This window comes from Balaenoptera musculus, chromosome X (assembly GCF_009873245.2).
Source record: "Balaenoptera musculus isolate JJ_BM4_2016_0621 chromosome X, mBalMus1.pri.v3, whole genome shotgun sequence".
NCBI lineage: Eukaryota > Metazoa > Chordata > Mammalia > Artiodactyla > Balaenopteridae > Balaenoptera > Balaenoptera musculus.
In genome coordinates this window covers 13,636,900-13,657,763 of record NC_045806.1, presented here as the reverse complement: position 1 = coordinate 13,657,763, position 20,864 = coordinate 13,636,900, and the positions used below count along the sequence as shown (strand labels likewise).

Genomic DNA, 20,864 nt, shown 5'->3' with positions numbered 1-20,864 from the left:
TCTTTGACAGAGGAATACAACACATAATCAGAAACCTTAAGCACTAAAAGGATCTATCTAGTCTAATCTTCTCACTTTCTAGAAGAGATAGTAGGTCTGTCAGATGAATTTGCTTACTTCCCACAAAGCCATAGAGCTTCATAATAGTAAGGTTAAGAATAAGACCACAGACAGACACATTTGTATAATGCTGTACAGCTTTCATTATGTTCTTTCATCATCACAGATGAAGATAAATCCTGGACCTAGATCTTCTTTCCTTAATCACTGAAACACTCACTAACATACTGTGATTTTCAGCTAATCTTCAGCATGCACTGTAGGACAGAAGAGAGTAACACTTTGGAAGAAAATGAAGATGGCATCTTAGGTGATATATGTTTGTAAATTCTCTTCAAAATAATTACTGAGTTTCTAATACATAAATACATAGAAGACTACCTCTTGACATATACTAATTTTGGTGAGTGAAAATCAGGATGCTGTATATACCTTGGAAAGCTTACAAATATGCTTCATCTACATAAGTAATATATTAAGGTGATTTGGTAACTAATGTACATTACATGAGATCATCTGAATACATTATAGCAAAAGATCTCATGATATGTGATATATGCCCACTGGGTTTTAATTTGATAAAGAAAAAAGCCATAAAGTTTTAGAAGCAGTAACATTTCTATATTGTTTACATTTCAAGAATGTTTCTTGCTGTTTTCTTATAGATATTAGAAAATCGCCAGTGAGGTAATACTTCATTTTACTCTCCTAAAAATGGATTTAGTATGCATTTAAAATGGATTCAGTATGCATGCTATACGTTAATCAAATTTACATTTTAAAAACAGATTACATAACCTTACATAATCACTAGTAATGCCAAAAAAAGAGAGAACTCTAAAACCCTTAATTTCTCCCAGGAAAATTTACTATTTTGTATCACCAACTATATTAACTTAAGGAAAGCAGTCTTGAAATGAAAAGATATTCATTTACAAGGACAATGTATTTTTTTTAAAAAAGCATGGAGTATCAAATATTTCAGAACTTCAGGGCCTACAAACTGCCATTTGAGTTTAAGTGAGCTTCGTCTTCCCTTCCAAATTAAATGAAGAGAGTATTTTATATCAAGTTGTATCTAAGAAATCTGGCTTTGAAGTAAAGCAGCATGCCCAGCATATTCCTACTGGATTCAGTATTGCCTTAGAGACCTGATCCTAGCCAGATGGCAAAGTCAGACGACAGATTAGCTGAATGGACTATGGATTCCTTTCAAGGCCATCTGTGTTCATGGCCAGTCCTTCACAACAGTACACACAGGACTGGAGGCACACAGCGACTAGTCATTCCAGCAAGACCTTCCCATCATGCCCCCTGACCCTGCTGAAATCAGTTATCACCAGAAGCCCGGGACCCCCAGGCCATTCCTTGTGATCGGGGTCCCTGTCCCCACAGGGTCTAGATATATCCCCTAACCGGACACCATGTCTCCCACCCTCCCCAGCTTGAGAAAGCCTCCCACCGTGCCCTTTAAGAACTCAGGGTGGAGCATCAACAGGTCCCCTATATTCTCAACTTCTTCTTTGAACACTCCTTCCTCTCACCTTAATCCAGTGCTTCTCAATCCTGACTGCACTTCAGAATCACCTGGGGAGCTTCTACAAACTCCCATCGCCCAGGCCTCAGTCGGTTGCAAGCTCCCCCAAACGATGCTGGTGTCCGCAAGGGTGAGTGCTGCTGGGCTGAGTGACACCCTGTGCTGTCCCCTCAGCAGCTGCTCCCCAGACAGAACTCTCTCATCGGGGGGCCTTTCCCCTCCCACAGCTCTGGCACCACCGGGACTCAAGTGAGCAGGCCGGCTGCTCCTCACTGCCGCCTCCAAACATGAAATCTCTCTCCTCTAAAATCTCCTAGCTTTCCAAATTGCGGGCAGTTCCTCCGACACACAGGGACCTCTTGTACACCTGTTTCTTTGCATTTGCTTTTTCTCTTCAGTAATGTTCTGAACCCCTCAGCCATTAAAAAGAAAAGTTCTCTTGTTTCTGTAAAACTCAGTTCACTGGTAACCTCAGCCCTTGCACGAAGCCCTCTTGGTCTCTCTGAGCTTAGAAGTATTGCTAAAATGCTTCCTCCATAGCGCTTTCATCCCCCAGTGCTATTGTAGCGCTCACTGCATTGCTCGCAAAGAGCACTTGCCGTTATAAAGTGAGAAATTAGTGGTATAAGTAGGAAAATTCGGAGCACATGAGTCTACAGGGAGCCGCAATTCAACAAATGTAGTGCTAATACAAAACTGAAAAGATTATCCTTTGGACCAAAAAAAAAAATCTTCTCTTTATTAAAGATAATTACACTGAAGCTGTGGCTCTATCACAATTGCTATAAGAAATCTGGCCCGAGATCAACACTATTAAAGGGATTTGGCTATTGAAGTACCACACAGGCCCCGAGCAGAAAACAGGACAAGCACCAACCCTGTGAATGACATTTTACTCAGTTCATATGCACACAAACAATGAGCTAATAAGTTTAACTAACTCTCATTTTAACACTGCTCCATATGAAACAGTTACCTCTAACTGCTTTTTAATCATTTACACTATGAATCAGTCTTTTTTTAAAAAAAAAAAAGTGTCACCTCTGGCCTCTAGCCTGAGCCAAAATACTACACCCTGCTCTCTGGCCTGTCCACAGGAAAACGTGGGACCAAAACATTTGATTCTTTATATATTCACTTGGTCCTTCTTGATCTTACCTATATAGCACGAAAAATAAGATCAGTTTCTTTGAATTTATTCCTTTTCCTAACTCCAGGGCCCCATTTGTATAACTTAATCCAGATGTTCATATCATGGTGGTGTCTGGTCTAAGTAAGGGCCAGTGAGGCTGCATTTTATGCTGAAAACCTAAACCTCATCTCTCACCTGATAAAAGTAGAGACAGACTTCTGGTATATGTATGTATGTATGTATGTATCTATCTATCTATATATATATATATAAACATATATATATATATATATATATATATATATATCTCTCTCTTTGTGCACATATCTGCAAATGTACAAACTCTCTTACATACTTAAAAACTGATAGTGCATTACTGATTGGCCACATAGTTTTTTAAATAGTGTTCCTCTTGGGGGAATAAAATGTTTTCTTTATTATAATCTAGTCTTGCCCGTTTATCAAGTTATATAATATGAAAATGTTAAATCCAAAAACTTTTTATCTTAATCTCTTCTCAAAGCTACTAATAAATACAATGATTTTAATTATACCAGGCTTCCTGGCTTCTCCCCTAAGTACTACAGTTTAAGCCCTACAAAAGAAGTCTCTGTAGTTAAGTATATATATATATTTTTCCAAAGTCACCTTGATTGTCCATATATACCAAGGAACAGTCAAAAAAATTTTAACATAGCAAAAGAATAACTCAGAGTATTTAAGTTCTCTATAATAAAATTTGTTGCTTTTCTGTTCCTTCTTCCTCTCACATGAGGAAGCAACAAAGAAAACACAACAAACTGAAAACACAACAATTTGAAATCCCAAGCTAATGTGTGGTAAACTTTCTTTTTCATTTTCATCTCTTCTAGGGAAACCTATTGGCATAAGATATAAAAATTTAACTTTAATCACATAATATACAGATGAGGTGACAGATTAAAGATATTTGGAAATGTTCTTACCAATACCTTAAGGCTGGTGTATAATCATGTGTCCTAACTGCTACGCCCTCAGGATATTAACAGTATTTTATAAATAAAGGGATGAATGGTCACAAGCTAGAAAACTGCCAGCTTTAACAAAATTGACCAGGTTGCTTTACTGTAGGACTTCAAAGCCCTTAATGAGCTGGCGTGCACTGCAAATCTCCCAGAGCAGGTACAGAGGCAGCAAATCTGTCTTACCACACAGCCCTATTAATATCTCCCAGGAGAATGCTTCATCACAGGTAGTTTGGGAAAGACTGAAACATATAGGTGCCCCATACAGGTGGTTAGGTGACTTTCTCCTGGGGCCAACAGTAGGAATTTGACATGGCACAAAGACTAACCACCACCGTGTGTGGATCAGCCAGGACTTCCTCTGTTGACCGTGTGTGTCCCACGTACAGTGGGCGAGGGGGAGAGTGTAGGGGAGCGAAGGGGTGGAGGGCTCTTCTGCCTGCTTTTCGTACACACCTGTTTCTATAGTCTGAAAACTCCATAGTTAGGCAGCTGAGCTGGAGGCTTGGGCTGAGCGCTAGGCTCACTGTTTACACTGTGATGGGAAATCTGATAGACAAAAAAGCAGTCTCTTTCGTTAACAGTGACTTCAGAATTCCCAGGCCCCCATCAGCTCCTCAGTCACCAAGCCCCAGAGCAGGCAGGAAGCCCACCTAGAGCAGCTCAGATGAGGACTGCTGATAGCGGCAGCACGGTTCACAACCAGGAACTAACTACTGTCACTTGTGCAGCAGGAGAAACATAAGGAGGTTGGTCACAAAAGCCCTTTCAGACAAGTCTTCCAAGTATTCATCCAGGTGGCTCCCAAGTCCTGGTCTGAAACCAGCAGCTCGTAGATAAGCACCTCCGGAATGCCCACTAATGTTGTGACAGGCTTGCTGTTGGTGCAAATCAGGAGCATCAGCTCATCTAGGTCCTCCTGGGGGACGTGGTAAAAGCCTCAATTGCCAGTGCAATGGAGCCCTGTCTTCCTGTACACACGGATACTTTGACTCCAACAATGGGAAGGGGGAGGAACCTTCAGGAGATGGACCTTGGCTCTACTGTTTACTAGCTGTGTCACCTTGGGTAACTTGCTTAACCCCTGTATGCTTCAACTTCCTCATCTGTTTTTTTGGGGTCTTTTTTTAAGGTTAATATTTATACCTACTTCATAGGGTTTTTGTGAAGATTAAATAATGCATTGAAAGCACTTAGCACAAATGCGTGCTCTATTATAGATGCTCAGTAAACACAGCTAATAATTTAAATGAGTAGAAATCACAGCCAAGGAAGGGCAAGGATGGAACTAAAGCTTGGCAGTAGTAAATAGCAGGGACTCAATAAACACTTGTTGACTGGTTAACTAATCTCTCGTAAAGCTAACGCTGGAATACTGAAAAAACGGTTCTCACTTATTTATATGTGGGTCAGGAAGAAGAGGGCTTTTAATTACCCTTCAAACTGAAGGAGGAAGCCCATGTCTCATGGTATTTGCATCTCGAGGTTGAGGGGACACTAAAGACCATCTAATCCTCTAAAAGAAGGACAAGCCAACGTTTAAAGTGGTTGCAGTGACTCAGCGAGTCCTGAGATGCACCATATGGAAACATATGCTCTGAACTACCCAGAGCAATGAGGTAGAAACTGGGTCTGTTTATAGAGAAATTTCTCAACATTTCCTGCCCAAAGTCAGAGAGGGTCTTTAAAGATAGTTTCTTCAGCGGCAATTAATGAAAGGAAGGATCTGTAGCACTCTTTACCACACTCCACGGATTTGCTGTTTGCTTCTCATTTTCAACTCTACAAAGAGTGTTCATGTATAAGGCCATAGTAGCACATGTCAGTAAGGCGGAATTCATTCACAGGTGAAACAGATTCGGGTGATACAGTCTCCCAACGCTGCTGATTCAGCTTCTTGTCCCAAAGGAAAATACCATCCTAAAAAAAGCACTGTGCGCGCACTAACTCCATGCTGATGACCATTTATTTTTAGTTTATGCAGAATTAACACAGCTCCTAAAACACTGAGGAAAATACAGGCACTCAGACTGCACATACTGCACAGAAAAGCCACGTTCCCCAGCGCCAATCGGAGAGGCACCCCTTCTGCTCCTCTCTCTGTAATGAAAACCACATGCAACCCTCTACAGCCAAGACTGAACTGTTTCACACATTTGCTTGGTTGCTTATGGAGGAAACTGTCCCTTTTCCACATGAGGCTGGGGGCTGGCTGGATAGGAAGAAACTCAACCCCGCTCTGCTCTCCCAGTCCAGTCCAGACATCATCTTGGGAACCTGACCTGCCAGTTCTGTGGTGATCAACCCTCGCAAAGGAACCACAGTGGGAGGACAACTGCCTACTGACAGACAGTTCACAGAAATCAACATCGTCTCCTACCTGCGATGGACAAGGTCTCGGAGGAAGCGCAGGTGGTGGAGGTAACAATCCTGACTTAGAAGCTGAAAAGAAAAATACACACAGTTAAGGACCACCGAAAACAACACACAGCACTCTTCCACTTGTTAACTGGGAAGAGCTATCGCATTTAACATGTTTAACTTTTTAAAATCTATCTGAGGGCTTTCTTTTTTCTTAAAAAAAAGAGCACATGCTATTTCCAATCCCTTTTTCATTTTCCTCCTATCCAAAATCCAAATATTTATATAGGCTGTTGTGATTAAGACAGTGTAAAACAGTAAGGAAATGACACCCTTTGATCAAAAGACTGGAACGCAGCACGGGAAGGACAGTCAATCCCCAATTAATCTGATGTTAATTATTTAGTTTCAAATACTCTAGGCCCTTTGGCTCCTCTCCTATTTCTCCCAAGCTCTCAGCCATTACACTGCTCATTAGCTTGAGTTGGGAGCCAGAAATCCAGAATCCCAACAAGGCAGTGCTGCTGCCCTGTAAGTGAGTGGGTCTGATAGCAGTAGGAGAGGCTGAAAATGATGGACTAAAATGATATTTGGGGATTCTTCAAAGATCTCAATTTCCTTTTCTCCCACTGTTCCTTATTATCAGGAATAATTAAATCTGTTTCTAAAATAATCTGGCCCCATTTGAAGCATCTTCTGAAAGAAAGTTTCATTCTAACTTTTTAAAAAAATTTTGCGAGATACAGACAGAGCTGGAGTTAAACCAAGAACGTCTGAGTTGTAACTTAACAATGAAAACAAACATCTGCTATTGAATTATAAATAAGGCTCATGATCACACGCAAGAAATAAGTTTATCATCACACACTGGCCAAGTTAAACCACATTCTTTACAAACTCCTTAGAAAAGCACACCGTGCTCTATATAACTATATGCAGTTTATTTCCAAATCTGTAATATGTGGGCTAATATTTGGACAACTTTCTATGCCTTAAAAATAAATCATACCCTTTCTCCTGCTGCCAGGATAGGAGCTCAGCTCTGCGTTTCCTTGGCGGATTGCGATTCCACTGGCCACGTAGATCTTGGGCTGCGGTTCACAGCGCACCCACTACACTCCAGGTGCCCAGGCAGGGCTCCTTAAACCATCCACTATGTGGCTGACATGGTCTTGGTGCTCCAGCCTGGTGTGAGGCTTGAGGCTCCGAGGTAGGAGAGCCGAGTCCAGGACACTGGTCCACCAGACCTCCCAGCCCCACGTAATATCAGTCAGCAAGAGCTCTCCCAGAGATATTCGTCTCAACGCTAAGACCCAGCTCCACCCAATGGCCAGCAAGCTCCAGTGCTGGACGCCCCATGCCAAACAACTAGCAAGACAGGAACACAACCCCACCCATTAGCAGAGAGGCTGCCTAAAATCATACTAAGTTCACAGACACCACAAAACACACCACCGGACATGGCCCTGCCCACCAGAAAGACAAGATCCAGCCCCACCCACCAGAACACAGGCACCATTCCCCTCCACCAGGAAGCCTACACAACCCACAGAACCAACCTCAACCACTGGGGGCAGACACCGAAAACAACAGGAACTACGAACGTGCAGGCTGCAAAAAGGAGATCCCAAACACAGAACGTTAAGCAAAATGAGAAGACAGAGAAACACACAGCAGATGAAGGAGCAAAGTAAAAAACCTCCAGACCAAACAAATGAAGAGGAAATAGGCAGTCTACCTGAAAAAGAATTCAGAGTAATGAGAGTAAAGATGATCCAAAATCTTGGAAATAGAATGGAGAAAATACAAGAAACATTTAACAAGGAACTAGAAGAACTAAAGAGCAAACAAACAATGATGAACAACACAATAAATGAAATTTAAAATTCTCTAGAAGGAATCAATAGCAGAATAACTGAGGCAGAAGAACGGAGAAGTGACCTAGAAGATAAAATAGTGGAAAAAACCACCACACAGCAGAATAAAGAAAAAAGAATGAAAAGAATTGAGGACAGTCTCAGAGACCTCTGGGACAATATTCAACGCACCAACATTCGAATTATAGGGGTCCCAGAAGACGAACAGAAAAAGGAAGGGACTGAGAAAATATTTGAAGAGATTATAGTTGAAAACTTCCCTAATATGGGAAAGGAAATGGCCAATCAAATCCAGGAAGCACAGAGAGTCCCATACAGGATAAATCTAAGGAGAAACACGCCAAGACACATATTAATCAAACTATCAAAAATTAAATACATGGGCTCCCCGGGTGGCGCAGTGGTTAAGAATCTGCCTGCCAATGCAAGGAACACGGGTTCGAGCCCTGGCCCAGGAAGATCCCACATGCCGCGGAGCAAGTAAGCCCATGCACAACTACTGAAGACTGTGTGCCTAGAGCCCATGCTCTGCAAAAAGAGAAGCCACGACAATGAGAAACCCACACACCGCAAAGAAGAGTAGCCCCTGCACACCACAACTAGAGGAAGCCCACACACAGCAACGAGGACCCAACAGAGCCAAAAATAAATAAATAAATAGATTGTTTTTTTTAATTAACTACAAAGAAAAAACGTTAAAAGCAGCAAGGGAAAAACAACAAATAAAATACAAGGGAAACCCCTTAAGGTTAACAGCTGATCTTTCATCAGAAACTCTGCAAGCCAGGAGGGAGTGGCAGGACATATTTAAAGTGATGAAAGGGAAAAACCTACAACCAAGATTACTCTACCCAGCAAGGTTCTCATTCAGATTCCACGGAGAAATTAAAACCTTTACAGACAAGCAAAAGCTAAGAGAATTCAGCACCACCAAACCAGCTTTACAACAAATGCTAAAGGAACTTCTCTAGGCAGGAAACACAACCTACAGGAAAAGACCTACAATTACAAACCCAAAACAATTAAGAAAATCGTAACAGAAACATACATATCAAAAATTACCTTAAATATGAATGGATTAAATGCTCCAACCAAAAGACACAGGCTTGCTGAATGGATACAAAAACAAGACCCATATATATGCTGTCTACAAGAGACCCACTTCAGACCTAGGGACACATACAGACTGAAAGTGAGGGGATGGAAAAAGATATTCCATGCAAATGGAAATCAAAAGAAAGCTGGAGTAGCCATACTCATATCAGACAAAATAGACTTTAAAATAAAGACTATTACAAGAGACAAAGAAGGACACTACATAATGATCAAGGGACCAATCCAAGAAGAAGATATAACAATTGTAAATATTCATGCACCCAACATAGGAGCACCTCAATACACAAGGCAAATGCTAACAGCCATAAAAGGGGAAATCGACAGTAACACAATCATAGTAGGGGACTTTAACACCCCACTTTCACCAATGGACAGATCATCCAAAATGAAAATAAATAAGGAAACACAAGCTTTAAATGACACAATAGACCAGATAGATTTAATTGATATTTATAGGACATTCCATCCAAAAACAACGAAATACACTTTCTTCTCCACTGCTCATGGAACATTCTCCAGGACAGATCATATCTTGGGTCACAAATCAAGCCTTGGTAAATTTAAGAAAATTGAAATCCTATCAAGTATCTTTTCTAACCACAACGCTATGAGACTAGATATCAATTACAGGAAAAAATCTGTAAAAACACAAACACATGGAGGCTAAACAATACACTACTAAATAACCAAGAGATCACTGAAGAAATCAAAGAGGAAATCAAAAAAACCTAGAAACAAATGACAATGATAACATGACGATCCAAAACCTATGGGATACAACAAAAGCAGTTCTAAGAGGGAAGTTTTGAGCAATACAATCCTACCTCAAGAAACAAGAAACATCTCAAATAAACAACCTAACCTTACACCTAAAGCAACTAGAGAAAGAAGAAAAAACCCCAAAGTTAGCAGAAGGAAAGAAATCATAAAGATCAGATCAGAAATAAATGAAAAAGAAATGAAGAAAACAATAGCAAAGATCAATAAAACTAAAAGCTGGTTCTTTGAGAAGATAAACAAAATTCATAAACCATTAGCCAGACTCATCAAGACAAAAAGGGAGAAGACTCAAATCAACAGAGTTAGAAATGAAAAAGGAGAAGTAACAACTGACACTGCAAAAATACAAAGGATCATGAGAGATTACTACAAGCAACAATATGCCAATAAAAAGGACAACGAGGAAGAAATGGACAAGTTCTTAGAAAAGCACAATCTTCCAAGACTGAACCAGCAAGAAAGAGAAAAAAGAAAACAGACTAATCACAATCACTGAAGTTGAAACTGTGATTAAAAATCTTCCAGCAAACAAAAGCCCAGGCTCAGATGGCTTCACAGGCGAATTCTATCAAACATTTCGAGAAGAGCTCACACCTATCCTTCTCAAACTCTTCCAAAATATAGCAGAGGGAGGAAAAATCCCAAACTCATTCTATGAGGCCACCATCACCCTGATACCAAAACCAGATAAAGACGTCACAAAGAAAGAAGACTACAGGCCAATATCACTGATGAACATAGATGCAAAAATCCTCAACAAAATACTAGCAAACAGAATCCAACAGCACATTAAAAGGATCATACACCATGATCAAGTGGGGTTTATCCCAGGAATGCAAGGACTCTTCAATATACGCAAATCAATCAATGATACACCATATTAACAAATTGAAGGATAAAACCATATGATCATCTCAGTAGACTCAGAAAAAATTTTTGACAAAATTCAACACCCATTTATGATTAAAATGTTCCAGAAAGTAGACATAGAGGGAACTTACCACAACATAATAAAGGCCAATATGACAAACCCACAGCCAACATCATTCTCAATGGGGAGAAACTGAAACCATTTCCACTAAGATCAGGAACAAGACAAGGTTGCCCACTGTCACCACTATTATTCAACGTAGTTTCGGAAGTTTTAGCCACAGCAATCAGAGAAGAAAAAGAAATAAAAGGAATCCAAATCAGAGAAGAAGTAAAACTGTCACTGTCTGCATATGACATGATACTTATACATAGCGAATCCTAAAGATGCTAACAGAAAACTACTAGAGCTAATCAATGAATTTGGTAAAGTCGCAGGATACAAAATTAATGCACAGAAATCTCTTTCATTCCTATACACTAATGATGAAAAATCTGAAAGAGAAATTAAGGAAACAGTCCCCTTTACCACTGCAACAAAAAGGATAAAATATCTAGGAATAAACCTACCTAAGGAGACAAAAGACCTGTATGCAGAAAAGTATAAGACGGCGATGAAAGACATTAAAGATGATACAAACAGATGGAGAGACATACCATGTTCTTGGACTGGAAGAATCAACATTGAGAAAATGACTATACTACCCAAAGCAATCTACAGATTCAATGCAATCCCTATCAAACTACCACTGGCATTTTTCACAGAACTAGAACAAAAAATTTCACAATTTGTATGGAAACACAAAAGACCCCGAATAGCCAAAGCAATCTTGAGAAAGAAAAACAGAGCTGGAGGAATCAGGCTCCCTGACTTCAGACTATACGACAAAGCTACAGTAATCAAGACAGTATGGTACTGATACAAAAACAGAAATATAGATCAATGGAACAGGACAGAAAACCCAGAGATAAACCCACGCACATATGGTCACCTTATCTTTGATAAAGGAGGCAAGAATATACAATGGAGAAAAGACAGCCTCTTCAATAGGTGGTGCTGGGAAAACTGGACAGCTACATGTAAAAGAAAGAAATTAGAACACTCCCTAACACCATATACAAAAATAAACTCAAAATGGATTAAAGACCTAAATGTAAGGCCAGACACTATAAAACTCTTAGAGGAAAACATAGGCAGAACACTCTATGACATAAATCACAGCATGATCCTTTTTGACCCACCTCCTAGAGAAATAGAAATAAAAACAAAAATAAACAATGGGGCCTAATGAAACTTAAAAGCTTTTGCACAGCAAAGGAAACCATAATCAAGACGAAAAGACAACCCTCAGGATGGGAGAAAGTATTTGCAAAAGAAGCAACTGACAAAGGATTAATCTCCAAAATATACAAGCAGCTCATGCAGCTCAATATCAAAAAAAAGAAACAACCCAATCCAAAAATGGGCAGAAGACCTAAATAGACATTTCCCCAAAGAAGATATACAGATTGCCAACAAACACATGAAGGGATACTCAACATCACTAATCATTAGAGAAATGCAAATCAAAACAACAATGAGGTACCACCTCACACCAGTCAGAATGGCCATCATCAAAAAATCTACAAACAAGAAATGCTGGAGAGGGTGTGGAGAAAAGGGAACCCTCTTGCACTGTTGGTGGGAATGTAAATTGATACAGCCACTGTGGAGAACAGTATGGAGATTCCTTAAAAAACTAAAAATAAGGGACTTCCCTGGTGGCACAGTGGTTAAGAATCTGCCTGCCAATGCAGGGGACACAAGTTCAAGCCCTGGTCAGGAAGATCCCACATGCCGGGGAGCAACTAAGCCCATGCGCCACAACTACTGAGCCTGTGCTCTAGAGCCCATGAGCCACAACTACTGAGCCCGTGCACCACAAGTACTGAAGGCCACGCACCTAGAGCCCGTGCTCCGCAACAAGAGAAGCTACCACATTGAGAAGCCCGTGCACCACAACTAAGAGTAGCCTCCGCTCACTGCAACTAGAGGAAGCCCACGCACAGCAACGAAGACCCCATGCAGCCAAAAATAAATAAATTAATTAAAAAACAAAACAAACAAAAAAACCTAAAAATAGAACTACCATATGATCCAGCAATCCCACTACTGGGCATATACCCTGAGAAAGCCATAATTCAAAAAGAGTCATGTACCACAATGTTCATTGCAGCACTATTTACAATAGCCAGGACATGGTAGCAACCTAAGTGTCCATCATCGGATGAATGGATAAAGAAGATGTGGCACATATATACAACGGAATATTACTCAGCCATAAAAAGAAATGAAATTGAGTTATTTGTAGTGAGGTGGATGGACCTAGAGTCTGTCATACAGAGTGAAGTAAGTCAGAAAGAGAAAAACAAATACCATATGCTAACACATATATATGGAATCTAAAAAAAAAAATGGTTCTGAAGAACCTAGGGGCAGGACAGGAATAAAGATGCAGATGTAGAGAATGGACGTGAGGACACAGGTAGGGGGAAGGGTAAGCTGGGACGAAGTGAGAGAGTGGCATGGACATATACACACTACCAAATATAAAATAGATAGCTAGTGGGAAGCAGCTGCATCACACAGGGAGATCAGCTCAGTGCTTTGTGACCACCTAGAGGGGTGGGATAGGGAGGGTGGGAGGGAGACGCAAGAGGGAGGGGATATGATTGTTATACAGCAGAAACTAACACAGCATTGTAAAGCAATTATTCTCCAATAAAGATGTTAAGAAAATAATTATTCAGATAACAAAAAAATAAAATAAAATAAATCATAGCAATGTGCCAAGAACATAAAGGTTTTTGTATATCACTTTTGATTTGACCCAGCTAGATCAGACAAGCTAGAAGGTGGAGTTTGGGGCTTTCCACAAAGGTAACTCAGTAATTTCATAGAGATTTTCCTCCTGAGCCAGTGCATGGATGTGGTACAACCATGTGGGCCCATCAGTGATTTCTCTCAATCTGTCTTTCATTAACATTTATGAAACACATCAGTGAGTCAAAACTCCAGAGGTGGTGAGACCTTGAACAGCCTTCGGTAACAAAGCATGTAGCAACAGAGAATGACAAAAGCCTCAGGAATTATCCACCTCAGGGCCCCCACTCTATAGGTCCTCATGGATTGGGCCTTTAAATTACGAGTTACTTTAAAACTAAAATGAAAAAACCAACAAAACACAAAATCTATGCTTGCTTTTAAAGGAGAGGTCTTGCACCATAACGAAGTGTATGTTAAAACAACCCTTCATTAACAAAAGAGGGCTAAGAAGCAATAAGCCATTTAATTAAATGACTTCTGATTCCAGCCAAGATGGAGTAACACAGGCCACATTCACCCTCCCCTTTTTAACAGCCAGAAACAAACATATAGATGTTTTTTATATAAAAGAAACAGTTCTTTAGACACCAGAAAATCAGGCAACAAAAGACAGTGATCCCTGAGAGACAGGAAACAAACCAGGTGAGCTCCGTGACTCACTGTCCCTGCTGACAGCCCTGCAGGTTACTAGAAACAGAACCTGCCTCCAGATTCATGTCTGATTAATTTCACTTTTACTATTATTTAATTTTTCAAAACAAATGCGCTATTTTTGTAAAAGATGATGTAAGGGTATGTTGTGAATATACTTTTGGATAAAATTACATCATAAATATTAACAGCAGTTTTCTTTCCTCTTTTCAGTACCTTTATCTATTTCTTCCTTACCTGGCTACAACACCTACTATAGAGTCAAATAATGGTGACATGAGCATTCTTGTCTTCTCTTGATCTCAAAGCTAAGGCTTTCACTATTTCACCATTAAGTATGGCATTTGCTGTAGGTTTGTTGTAGATACCCCTTAATGGATTACAAAAATTCCCATTTATTTTGAGACTTTTTTTCATGATAATTCATTGTCAAATTTTAACCAAAGCCACATCTCCATCTGTTGAGGTGATGGTATGATTTTTTTTCCTTATGATTTATTAATATGGTAAATTACACTATGAATTTCTTAATATTAAAACACTCTTGCAGACCTAGGATAATCCCAACTTGGTCAGGTTTTTCTATCTGCTAGATTTAGTTGGCTAATACTTTGTTTAGCATTTTTGCAACTATATTCATGAGTTCGACTGACAAGTCAGTTTCCTTTCTCATATGGTCCTCTGATACGCTTGATTCGGCTGGAGAGTGTTCCCCCTGTCTATGCTCTGGAATAGGTTGTATGAGATCGAAAATTGTTGTTGTTGTTGTTGTTGTTGAATGTGAGGTAAAACATGACAGCAGAACCATCCGGGCCTCAGTTTTCTTTGAAACGAGATTTTTAATGATTTCACTTCTTTAACTGTTATAGGATTATTCATACTTTCTAATTCTTAAGTCAGTTTTGATAAATGATATTTTTCTAGACATTTATTCATTTTGCCTAATAAATTTTCATATTTACTGCCATAAAGGTGTTCAAACCCCCCTTATCATCTTAATCTCTGCATATGTAATTTTCTTTTTCCATTCCTAATACCATTTGTGTCATCACTCTAGTTTTCCTTCATCAATCTCACCTGACATTTGTCAAGTTTTAGTACTCTTTTCAAAAAGCCAACTTTTAACTTTTTTGAGCCTCTAAATTATATGCTTGTCTTCTGTTCAATTCATATCTGCTCATCTCCTTCCATTTACTTTCTTTGGGCTTATCCTATTGTTCTTTTTCTAGCTTAAATTGGTTGCTTGGCTCATTAACTTCCAGCTTTTCTTCTTTTCTAATGTGAACATTTAGGGTTATAAACTTTCTTCCAAGTATCTCTTTAATATACTCCCATAGGTTTTGATATGTGACACCATTCAGTTTTTAAATTTTCCTGATTTCCATTACAATTTCTTTTATGATAATACCTTCTGTCTGAAGTTCATCCTTTAGAATTTCCTTTATTGAGCGCCTATTAGTAGCAAGCTTAGTCATTTTAACTAAAAACTCTTTATTTTGCCCTCATTCTTGAAAGATGATTTCACTGAGTACAGAATTCTAGACTGATAGCTATTTTCTCCCAGCACATTGAAAATAACATTTCACTGTCTTCTGGCTTCCATTATTGCTGTTGAGAAGTCAGATGTCAATAGAATCATTGTTTTTTGGTAGGTGGTCTGTCTTCTCTCTGGTTGCTTTTAAGATCTACTCTTTGTTTTTGGTACCCTGCAATACCAATCTTACCTTGCATCTGCATGTGTACTTCCTCACCTTCTTTTTCTTTCATAAGCTGCTAAGTGTTGTCGGAATTTCTGAACCATGTGGCATCCCATTAACTTTGGGAAACTGTAAGTGATTCTTCAAATAGTCTTTCCACCATTTTCTCTCACCTCTCCTTCTGAAGCTCTTTGTCTAACCATGAGGTATCCTGGATAATTTTCTATTATCTGCTGTCCAATTAACCAGTTCCCTCTTCAACTATACTTAATGTCCTGTTAAGCCAGTCTTTCATTTTATTTCAGTTACTAAATTTTTCATTTCTAGGAGTTCTATTTGGTCTTTTTTCAAAATGGCTTTTCCATTTTTATAATTGATTGGCTACTTACTCACTTTCTTCATCTCCTTTTCTTTCAATATACTAAACATATTAGCTAACAATCTGTGTCTGATAATTCCAAAATCTGAGGGGTCTGTATTTCCTACTGTTTTGTTGCTTCTGTGGGCTCTCTGCCATTGTGTTCCACTTCCTAGAGTGCTTGGCAACCTTTAACTTTGAATGCAACCTTTAATTCTAAATGTTACCTACAGGAATACTTCGGGGCCTAAGAGGGAAGTGGGTTCCTCTTCTATTACTTCTGCCAGAAACCTAAAGGCACTATCAACCTGGGACCACTTTAAACTAAAATCTTGGTTTGATAATGTGTAGGATTCCTAATTTCTGCTGTCCTGATATTTTGTTAAATGTCCTATAAGTATGACTTTTGAGTAAAGATAGTAGTTTGAATGTTTGCAACTAATCTCACTCTTACCTCATCAACAGAACAGTGATGAGAACTGTTAAAATTTTCTTGTTTAAATTGTTTAAATTTGGAATTGGGAAAAAGGATGAGTGACTGATAGCTGAATGAGTAGAGTAGTAGAGAAGGCAGAGAGTAACCAGTTTGGACCAGAGAAGCCCCCAGTTCTCAAGAACTGGTGACACCAAACTCTTCAAGAAGTAGGGGTAAAATGAGGAAAGTAATGAAAAGTAAAGAAAGTTAACTGATAGGGGATCCTATTTCCCATCCTTCAGGAGAAGGGCGTACCTCGGCAAGACCCTTGAAGTTCTGGTTCCAGCTACACCTCATGCTGTTTTGGACTTCAGGATCCCTGCTCCTGTGGTCCCTTCTGCCTCTAATTCACCTGGATAACTCAGAATATAGTAAATGACCAACAAATATTTGTTTGAACTAACATAAGAAAGAACTATACTATTATGTTCCATTCCTACATTTTTAAAAAGCTGATTGAAGGAGTTTAGGAGCAGTTAGATTCTGAGATTTTTCTCACACATCCTGCACAGTTTCAGCCTTTCTTCCACTCCAGAAAAATGCTAGAAATATTTTCTTCTCCAGGGAGGACACAAGGCCCAGATGAAGGCACAGGGGCCACACTGAAAACAGTAAATGTAGGACTCTGGACGCTGAGACACTTCCAGCCCTCTCCCTATCTGCTCCCAGACTATTTTACCCAGAGACTAGAAGACTGTGCTCCAGGCAATTGGACCAGCCAAGATGGAAGATCTAGATATCAACATCAAGAGATCTCCAAGAAGATGGTCCAGCCAGATCATTCTAACATGAAGCCCACACATGGCAAGTCCCATCCATTTACTAATGAATTCCAATCAGCTTTTTAGCCCCCATTCTTAAATATAAGCAGGTGATGAACTACCGCCAGATATCTGCAGAAAATTTTCTAACCTAAGACAGAGCAATAAAAATAGAAAACAACTGGCCTCAAAGAAACAGATTAGATCTATACAAGGAGAAAAAATTTTAATGTTATTAATATCATCAGAATGATTATTCGGTTTAATCCAGAAATATTCAGACATTTACTATGTCCCAGGCACTGTTTAAGGTGTTGGGAAAATATCAGTGGGAAAAAAATAAACAGGAAAAAAAGTCTTATCCTCATGAAGCTTATATTTCATTGATAAGACAGATAATAGGGTAGGAGTGAGGGATGAAATTTTTAATACAGTCAACAGGGGAAGCCTCAATAAGAGATAAAAAATGTTATTTGCAAAGATGAAATAATGGGATGTTACTGAAAATAGAATATTCAAAAAATTAAAAAGAGCACTTGGAAATTAAAAACATGACAGCAGAAGAGGAAAAGCTTAATAGAAAGGTTCAAAGTCTAAGGAAATCTCAAAGAAAGTAGGGTAATATCCAAACAAAAGTTCCACAAAAAGAAATAGAGAAAATAGTAATAAATCAATTAATTAACTAGTTCAAGAAAATTTCCCAGAAATGAAGAATATGAGTTTCTAAATTAAAAGAGCTCACAGAGGGACTTCCCAGGTGGCGCAGTGGTTAAGAATCTGCCTGCCAATGCAGGGGACATGGGTTTGAGCCCTGGTCTGGGAAGATCCCACATACTGCGGAGCACCTAAGCCCATGAGCCACAACTACTGAGCCTGCGCTCTAGAGCCTGCGAGCCACAACTACTGAGCCCGCGAGCCACAACGACTGAAGCCCACATGCCTAGAGCCCTTGCTAGAGAAGCCACTGCAATGAGAAGCCCGTGCACCGCAACAAAGAGTAGCCCCCACTCGCCACAACTAGAGAAAGCCCATGCACAGCAACGAAGACCAAACGCAGCCAAAAATTAATTAATTAATTTTAAAAAAAAAGAGTCACTGTTTTTGAAAAAATAAAATAAAAGAGCCCACTGAGTACCCAGGATGGTGGAAGAAAACAGACCCATGGCACGGTACATCAACATGAAATTTCAAAAAACTGGAGTTAGAAGATTCTACTATTTTCCACCAGGGGGTGGGAGAGGAGGGAAGGCTACATACAAAGGATCAGATGTCCAAATGGTTTTAGATTTCTTATTATACCACTGGAAGCTAGAATTCATTGGAGCAATACCATCAAAATTCTGAAGAAATCTGATTTCCAACCTATGATTATATACCCGAACTAGCAGCCTGCATGATGGTTCAATTAAAGATATTTTTAGACATCCAAGGTCTCAAATTGAGCACCATGTACCCTTTCCAAGAAAGCTTCTCAAGGATGGCTTTACCAAAACAAAAGAGTAAACCAAGAAAGAGTAAGACATGAGGTACAGGATAAAGGAGATCCAACATGGGAGAAATAGGAAGGGAATCCTTGGATGACAGTATAAGGAGAAGCCATGATGAAAACTACATACCAGGCATAGAACACAATCATTTTAGATATCCTCAAAAAGATGAAACTAATACCTGATGTTTCAGAATTTCATAAGAGTAACCTTAGAAAACTGAGGGAGTCTACAGTTGATTCAGGGGCAAGTACACTAAAAAGAAACAAGATGATTATTCACTCCAAAGCAAACAAAAATCTGTACAGTAGGAAAAGTGAAAAATTTACTATATGACTACATAGCCATAGTAATAATATAAACACTTAATATTAATCTAACCAAAATGATAATAATACTATATTGGTGGGGTGGAAGAGGGGAAAGGTGACAGGGGAGGGAAGACAGTAAATGATGACTAAAATTGTAAAGCCAACAAGAGGTTATACAAATATCTTATTTTGAAATATGAAGGAAATACCAAAATAAGCAACATTAAAAACTCTGTAGCAGAGTGCATTCTCCCAAGTCTTGAGGTAAATCAATGGCCTCGGAGGAACTTCCCAGACTTCAGTTTGTCCTGTCAGTTCACCATGGAGCCCTGGCCTTCAACTCCATGGTATCAGGATATCAGCTGTGATTACTCACTTTTGCAGCTTCTTCCCTCTCTTTCCAGAAGTCATGTCCACTGACTCTCAGTCAAGAGAAGGGAAAACTAAGAGTTCCCACTCATTCCACTTCACTTCAGATTTGGAGCATCAGTAAGAAATCTCAAGACTAAAAGATCCCACATGCCGCAACAAAGATCCCACACACGGCAACAAAGGTCCCGCGTGCTGCAACTAAGACCTGGCGCAGCTAAATAAATAAATAAATATTTAAAAAGAAAGAAATCTTAAGATCTGCCTACTCACACACGTCTCTTGGAAGGAGGCAGGCAGAGCCAAGAGTGCACCCCCAAGCCTCCGTTTTTCCCTTAGCTGCTACTCTTTCCCCCGAAAATGGCATTAGCTCATGCATCTTTCCTTGTTTGGTTGTTGCTGAGAAATTTCTTCCATGTGTTTATGATTCTGTGTTCATTTCCTTTAACGGCAGGAGATATTAATCTAGCTTCATTCTACCAATTTTATGTCTAATTCATCTTTTGGGCTCCCATGGCGCCTAAGCACACTACCTTGTGTTTAGTAAGTACACAAGGAATAACTGGAATTTAATTTAGTGAAAAATCTTTCCTATAATATTTTCAGTCCATTCATGACCTTAAATTAGATTCAAATATTTTATCCAGCATGCTCTAATCAATTTTTTTAAAAAGTACACCTTCATGCACAGTGAAATTGAAAATGTACTTCAGCTGAATAATCTCGTGTACACATGCAAAAGATGACAATGTACCTGTTAATAGTACCACCTGCTTTCCCAGAAAGGAAGAGAAGGAGAGAAAAGAGGGGAGGAGAACACATTTTCTGCATACATTAAAAGCAACCATACCCGTGAAGCAATTACAGGTTTATTCCTAAAGTCTTACAGTTAATAAGGTGGGACACCAGATATCAGTAAGGCTTTGTCAAGTAAGTGTCTATCAACAGATAAACGGATAAAGAAGATGTGGTATGTATATGTACAAAATGGAATAGTACTCAGCCATAAAAAAGAACGAAATGTTGCCATTTGCAGCACCATGGATGAACCTGGAGGGTACTATGCTCAGTTAAGTCAGAGAAAGGCCAGTACTGCATGTTTTCACTTGTATGTGGAATCTAAACAATGAAATAAGTGAATGAATATAACAA

At 39.4% G+C, this 20,864-nt stretch overlaps 1 protein-coding gene across 3 annotated transcripts in view; it reads right to left on the bottom strand.

Annotated features, from left to right (window-relative positions):
• The window catches only part of REPS2 (RALBP1 associated Eps domain containing 2), a 228,487-nt gene that overhangs the window by 57,051 nt on the left and 150,572 nt on the right, over window positions 1-20,864 (bottom strand). For all 3 annotated transcript variants that reach the window (XM_036840950.1, XM_036840952.1, XM_036840951.1), the window contains exon 14: window positions 6,114-6,175. In XM_036840950.1, coding sequence (XP_036696845.1) covers window positions 6,114-6,175 — 62 coding nt within the window. The remainder of the gene's footprint in view (window positions 1-6,113; window positions 6,176-20,864) is intronic.